The sequence below is a fragment of the Apteryx rowi genome, unplaced genomic scaffold, assembly GCF_003343035.1.
Source record: "Apteryx rowi isolate R43461 unplaced genomic scaffold, aptRow1 scaffold_1142, whole genome shotgun sequence".
Classification (NCBI taxonomy): Eukaryota; Metazoa; Chordata; class Aves; order Apterygiformes; family Apterygidae; genus Apteryx; species Apteryx rowi.
The window spans coordinates 65,233-72,554 of record NW_020447356.1 but is presented as its reverse complement, the minus strand read 5'-3'; the positions used below and the strand labels follow the sequence as shown (position 1 = coordinate 72,554).

Genomic DNA, 7,322 nt, shown 5'->3' with positions numbered 1-7,322 from the left:
CCCGGGGAGGCCGCGCCGCGCCCGGGGCCGCGGCCGCGCCAGCTCATCGCCCTCCAGGCGGGCAGGGCGCGAGACGGCCTCCTTCCTTCCCCCTCCCGCACTTTTGGCGTTAACTTGGAGCAACCCCTCCCCCTCCCCCCCGGAAACGGCAGCGCCGCGCCTGCCGCCGCGCGGGCGGGGGCGGAGAGCGCGGCCCGTGCGGCTGCCCCGGGGGGCGGGACCCGGCAGCGACTGACTGACTGACTGACTGACTGACTGACTGACTGACTGACTGACTGACGGGGGCGGTGACTGACGGATGACTGACTGACCACAGGCTGACTAGCTGAGTGACTGGCGGGAGCGAGGCGGTGAGTGGCTGCCCGCCGGGCCGGGGGCGGGGCGCGCATTGGCGGGAGCCCGCGTGAAGCGGCGCGCGAGGGCGGGCGGGGGCGGGGCGAGGCCGGCGGCTGCCGCCGCCCTCCCGCGTCTCGCTCCGAAACTCAAGGCGCGTTGCGAGGAAGGGCCGTTCCTCGGGTTACGGCCGCTCCTACACCGGGCCAGTCCTGTTTTTGACTGGCTTTGTGACACACTTTTGCGAGTGAAAATAAATCTCCCGATTCACATGTAATGTTATTAAAAAAATAAAAAATAAAAGGAAAACCAATCCTTAATTACTTTGCCTCGCTTCTGTGTGTGTTAGGCTCACGATGGTGCTCAGTGCGGAGCAGGTGAGCCTCATTGGGCAGGTGTTTGAATCCTACGTTTTGGAGCACCACAAAGACGACATCCTGAGTATCCTAAAGGAAGGCGACGATGAGGCGCATTACCCAGTCGTCATCGACGCCTTGACGCTCTTTGAGACCAACATGGAGATCGGGGAGTACTTCAACGCCTTTCCCAGCGAGGTGCTCCCCATTTTCGACAGTGCGCTACGCCGGGCCGCGGCGGCRGCCCTGCAGGCTGCCGCTGAGGCACCTCGTCTCAGCGTGAAGCCGAACCTGCATGCCAGGATCTTGGGTGAGTCACGCGGGGGCCAAGCGCCGCGAGGGGCTGCAGATTTGTGCCTCGTTTTCAGTGCCTCCAGCGTACCTTGCTCTGTCGTGAGGCCAGGGGTGAGAACCAGCACCTGCCTGATTTAATTAACCCCGCAATCTCAGTGTTTAAACCAGCAGAGATTTGCTGATGTTTGTCAAATAGAAAAGAATAGAGGGAAAAAAAATCAGAAATACATGGAATTCAGAAGACCAGTATGGAAAAAAAGAAAGTTATGGTTGTCTCTTCTGGTATATGTTCCCTATGGTTGGAGTTCATGACTGGTTCAGGACATAAACCAAGGCCTTTTTAGGACTCCTCAAATCAGCGGTCGGTCTCAGATTAGTTCTCTTGCAAGGCAGAAGGTCTAACAAGAGAGTCATTTGTGGAAATAACTGTTTTAGAAGAAGATGCATAATTCCTAGTTTTTCCTGTTGATTGAATTCCTTATAGCATGAATTGACTTGCAATATTTGTTGATTCCAGCCATCTCCAAGAACAGCCAAAGTCTAATTTTTGAGGTACTTGTCTTATAACACTTTTCTCCCCCCCCAAAAAAGTTGGAATTTCTGCTTAATTAAGTTACTTGTTACAAAATCAGAATGAACCGATGGAAGGAATGATCATTAATAGGGAGTTTTGTCCTTTTTTCACTGTGATTTGATGAGCTATTATTTCTTAGTATAGAATTTTTTTTTTTTTTTTGGTAGCCTCCAAAGTGTGGGCATATGTAGAGGTTCAGGGAACCCTCTTGGTTAAAACATCTGTTTTGCCTGTTGTGGGGAACGGGGTTCGGTGGTGGTGTAGTTTCTTCTAGTTGTTTGTAACTSTTTGAAGATGTCTAGCCTGCAAAGCCAAAAATTAGCGACCTGTGTTTCCCTTCCCTGCCCCGTGTTTGAGTGGTTTATGATCATGTAGTCTTTTAGTAGCTTGAACTTGGATGAATCACAGTTGCTAAGTATACCTGTGTTTCACCCCAGTAAATTTCATTAAGAATATTGTAATTAAAATACATACATCAGTAATATCAGAACCTTGTGACTATCATAGTGCCGTTGTGTCAGATTTTTTAGGGAAGAAGAAAAAAAGAGTTTGCTGCCTATCTAAGCGGTGTATGCAGCTTGTATGCATCTGCAGACTATGGTATAAAAGGATGGCCACAAACAAAATTTTGTACAAAAGTTTGAAATGTAGTGCATCTCCCTGTACCTGTAAAAATAGGAGTGAATTAAAACTTTTTCCACAGTGTTCTGAAATTCGTGCTTCAGCATGAGAATAGGGTTGTTTTTACTGAAAAGCTATTGTTATTTTATAAGCTACCGGAAAGTATTAGAAAGAGTAAAGCAGCAGGCAGAAGTTTGCTGCATGAGTAGCTGCATCTGTTTAGGACATTCCTGTTCCTGTTATCAGCCCACTGCCAGCACTGACTGTTCGTCCCACGGGGATGTTTTGTCTGAATATTCCTTAATCAACTTCAGGCAAAATTAGCCAGGTTTGATGAAATAGTTTTGCTAAGTGATAAAAGCAAATCTGACTGGTCATTGATGGCAGAAATTGGTCAAGCAGTCTCACAAATCACTCCATCGGTAGAACTGGAGGGAAGATGGCAAACGGCAAAGGGTGGTGGTCATCCTCACGTGGTCCAGCTGCGTCAAAAGAGCATCTGTCCCTGTAATTTGTTTTATGCTCTGTACTGCAGAAAGGCTGCTACTGAAGAAACAAAAGCAATGAGCTAAATTATGTGAAGGCTTTTTCAATTTTCCCTTGAAACTGTCACCTTTTGAAGGGGTGCTGAGTTCTGATTACCTCTGGGAGGCTGGTTTTGAGTGCCCCTTCCCATTGCCACATCGAATGGGAAATYGAGAGAAGGGAACGGTGCGCTCTTCTCGGTGGAAGCGGCAGAGATGTAGATGGGATGGCTCCAAGGGGATCTGCACGTCAGGCTTCGACTGAAGTGCGGAAAAGTGATTTGGTTTATGCTAGGTGTAAGAAAGCAATCTCAGTACCCTGTTAGGATAAGGATATCCTGATACGGAAAGGATATCTAGGAATACAAAGAAGGAATGAGAGAGTGGGATTATGCAGTGATTAAAAATGGATGATTACCCCTGCTTCATAGAAGAAATTAAAAGATAAAGTTCTTTATATGAATTTTAGTATTGTAGAAACTTGAGTGCATAACTTACCCTTTCACTACAAATCCGCTGAAAGCTTTTGGTTACTTACCATTACCCTGAGCACCACCGTGTCACTGAGTTCTTGATAGCCAAGCTGCTGCTGATAGTTCAGTTTTACACATTATTACTAACACACTAAAGCTCATTCAGAGCTCAAGTAAAGAGTTTGTCAGTCTAATATGATGAGAATGGAGGCTTTCTTTTTCCTGGTCCAGACTCTGTCTCTTTGATATGCACAGAGACGATAATATCACATATCCTGCCAAAAGTGCTGCAGCTCTCTCTAGTGTAAGATGTGTTGTGTTTTGCAAATGTCGTCGAGCCACATCAAATACTGAGTTGGAAAAAAAAGAAGCCAAAACAGCTGGAAAATAATGGATTCTTTTTTTTTGGCCTAAACTGAAGAAAACCAGAAACCTCTGGGAGAATAAGAATTTTCAACAGACTTGATAAAATATCTAAATAGATTTGTTACAGTAAACGAGAAAAAATGGTTTGTTTGCAGTTGTACCTAATAGTTTATTTCCTTTTCAGATTATATTTTTCTTCAATACTCTAGCCTTTTATCTTCTTAAAATAGCTCAATATTTTAAAATATTTTCTTTAAACAAAAATAAAAGGTTAAACGCTTTTCTCAAAAGCATCAAGACAGAAAGTTTTAGCATGTCTGAAACAAAAAATTACCTTTAAAAATACTGAAGTAAATTTGTGATGTCTTTTCTTTTTTTGCCAAACAAAGCTACTAAGCAGATTTGACCTAAATGCACAAATAGTTTTGGTTCCCTTAGAAACATCATTTTCCAGCATATTTATTATTTGCCTCTCCATTTCCTAGCTCTATTTCAGAAGTAAAATTGTAAGAAAATATTTTAAGAGAAGGTAATTTCTTTTTAAGTTGATAATTATTAACTTTACAGTTTCCCATAGTTCATATAATAACTTCTGAAGAGGCAATTATTTTGATGTTATCCTCAGCTGTGTATTGCAAAGTCCATTTATTTTTATAAAGGTTTTGTAGGCTGTTGAGTTAGATTAATCTTCCTAAGGATTTCAACCAGGATGGTGCTAAGTGACAGCCATACAGACGAACACAGAAGCGGGATCAGCACACGACAGAACTGGCTGTTGGGGTGGAATTAAAGCAGAGGAAGTACCATGAAAATGTTCTGTCACTATTAATTTGAACTTACAAGTGAATTTGCTTTGTTTGTGTTCATAACCCCTTTATATTCCTTTTCTGTCATCTTCCTTGTGATTGAGGTTTACTGATATGGAATGTGGATTTAAGGTCAAATGCTCATAGACTGTGAATTTTAAATTTGCTTAGACTTCAGCACTCGCACAAGATTATGAATTATGCTTGTTTAACCAAGGAAAAAACATTGAACCACAACTAAGCAGCATAAGTAAAATTTTGTAATTCAGATAAACCAGTTGTAGAATAAGTGACATTTGCCAAAAGATCATTTAAATTAACAAAGAGATCTGAGAATATCAGGTTCTATTTCCATGAATGGAAGAAGCAAAATACTTCACACTGTTCATGACTACTCAGCCCCCGGCAAGAGTAGGAGAGTAAAATGGCTATATTTTCTGTTATCGATCACCTTATGATGTTTTTCAGTATCTGAGGCCATTGAATCAGATTAATGATGCAACAGCTGAATTGTTGAATCGTATTTATGAAACAGTAATAATAATAGATACTGCTAATATATGTCTGATGTTTTTTCTAGTCTTGCTGCTTCACTGCATTGTAAGTGTGTTTTATGTGCATGGTCTTATGCTGTACATATTTTCAATTAACAGGTTTGCCTGTTTGCCCAGAGCTGACCCGAGAGCACATTCCTAAAACCAGAGATGTGGGTCACTTTTTATCCATTACTGGGACTGTCATACGTACCAGTTTGGTGAAAGTCTTGGAGTTTGAACGGAGTTATATGTGCAATAAGTGCAAGCACGTGTTTGTGGTTAAGGCTGACTTTGAACAGTACTATGCTTTCTGTCGTCCAACAGCCTGTCTTAATGAAGAAGGCTGCAACTCAACCAAGTTCACTTGCCTCTCAGGAACGTCCTCTTCTCCTACCAGCTGCAGAGACTATCAAGAAATCAAAATTCAGGAACAGGTGAAAAAATATGCAGAGAAAGGGGAGGGTATAAAGGTATAAATGTCTCAAATACAAAAAAAAAAAAGAAAGAAAAGAAAAAAAAGAATTAATTATTAAAGGAGGCATTTGGGGGCTTAATTTCCTGCTGGAATAACGTGTTATAACTCCACAAATTTTAGTGAGATTGCTCATGCTTATGTCAGAATTAAGTTTATCCCATTGTTGTTTATGTTTTACATGCTAAAATAAGGGGGAAAGTTCTACAGATTCTACTATTACTTAAAAACAAATGCCTGAGCAGACTAGAAGATGCCAGAGAACTGACTTTACCCTGTCAGTCAGAGATTTGCAGTCAAAGAATTAAAAAGTTAGGCATGTGTTGACTAGAGTTCCCTTACTAGGTTATTGCATTCACTATTGTAAGAAACCCTTTGGGTCAGTGTATAGATTAAATTCTAGTGTTCAACCCTTATAATACCAAGTGTGTGTTGTTTGTCTAAGCACTTACAATACATGATGCTGATGTTCAACATTGCTTCTAAGGGCAAAAGCCAGCCCAGTGGTGGCCAAGGCCAGCTGTAGGGGTGTGGTATTGTCAATACACTATACCTATTAAGGTCTGTTCCCGTCAGCCAACAATCACACCGATGATTCAATATATTCAGTAATTATTGAACAGCTGCACCTCACAGAATTTGTGTTCATTTTTCTGAAGTCAGCCCTAGGTGAATGACCTCAAGTACTATTAAGCTGGAGGAGTAAGAAACAATTGGGCATCTTTTTTTTCCAGCAGCACATAACTAAGGCAAAACTGACAAAAGGAAATCTACACTTAATGAAAATTGAGAATAAGTAGGGTATTGAGAATAAGTAGCCAGTGTTTCTATGATTATTTGTATGTTCAATGTCTTAGATGTCTTCAGTTGGTTGAGGGGTTTGATTTTATAAGTTAAGAGGATAGTGGTGCCAATCTCCATCTTAGCACTATGAAAACAGAAATTTATGAAATTAGAGATGAAGCATTTTGAAGTCCAGAGTAGCAAAAAAGTAAGGGAATAAAGCTATTTCTAGGAGATAAACCTGGTGTTGCATGTTTGTGTTATGATTATTTTTGACATATGGTTTATACTAGACTTTTTTTTAACTGTATGGCACAAAAATCTCTATGATGGGACAGATTTTCAGCAGCATGGGCCTATTAAACACAATAATGAAATGAATTTCACCTGTATTTCCTACTTAGTGCCACCAGTAACTGTGTATGCACCTCTAATACTGACAGTGATGCAAACTGCCTGCGGCTGTTCAGATAATACACAAGGATAAAGTAACCTTTCTAGAAAGTAGAGAGTGAATGAACCTAGATTTCTAGCATGTATGACCCTGTGCCACAAAATGAAAAGGTACTTCCGATTGTTGTTCTTTGTGCAGTGTATGTTTTAACACTTACAGGCTTTTTTGTACAAGTGAAAAGATTTCCAGATGGAAATGACTGTGACAAGCTTGCAKAGGCCTTGCCCTGGAGAAAAGAAAAAGAATTACAACAGTAACTGGCACACTTGTCAATATACATTCTTCTTGTTGTGTGTGATTTGTTTTCTTCTGTTGTTGATTTAATCCATGACACTTAGGTGCAAACTTGTTTCCCAACTTGTCAAATTGTGGTTGAATACTGGAATAACATATAGAATAATCTTTCAGTATATAATTCAATGAAGAGTTATCTAACTCTATCCAACTCGTGGACATGCTTCAATACCCAAAGTCAGCTTTGCTTATAAAAGAAGTGAAGAATATCTCACAGAATCACAGAATGGTTGAGGTTGGAAGGGACCTCTGGAGATCATCTAGTCCAACCCCTCTGCTCAAGCAGGGTCACCTAGAGCACATTGCACAGGATCCTGTCCAGGCGGGTTTTGAATATCTCCAGAGAAGGAGACTCCACAACCTCTCTGGGCAACCTGTTCCAGTGCTCTGTCACCCTCACAGGGAAAAAGTTTTTCCTCATGTTCAGATGGAACCT

The 7,322-nt window shown here is 41.6% G+C and overlaps 1 protein-coding gene across 2 annotated transcripts in view; it reads left to right on the top strand.

Annotated features, from left to right (window-relative positions):
* Nucleotides 1-277: 277 nt before the first annotated feature.
* The window catches only part of MCM9 (minichromosome maintenance 9 homologous recombination repair factor), a 51,042-nt gene continuing 43,997 nt past the window's right edge, over nt 278-7,322 (top strand). For both annotated transcript variants that reach the window (XM_026079268.1, XM_026079276.1), the window contains exons 1-3: nt 278-350; nt 683-999; nt 5,001-5,317. In XM_026079268.1, coding sequence (XP_025935053.1) covers nt 690-999; nt 5,001-5,317 — 627 coding nt within the window. In that variant the 5' untranslated portion in view covers nt 278-350; nt 683-689. The remainder of the gene's footprint in view (nt 351-682; nt 1,000-5,000; nt 5,318-7,322) is intronic.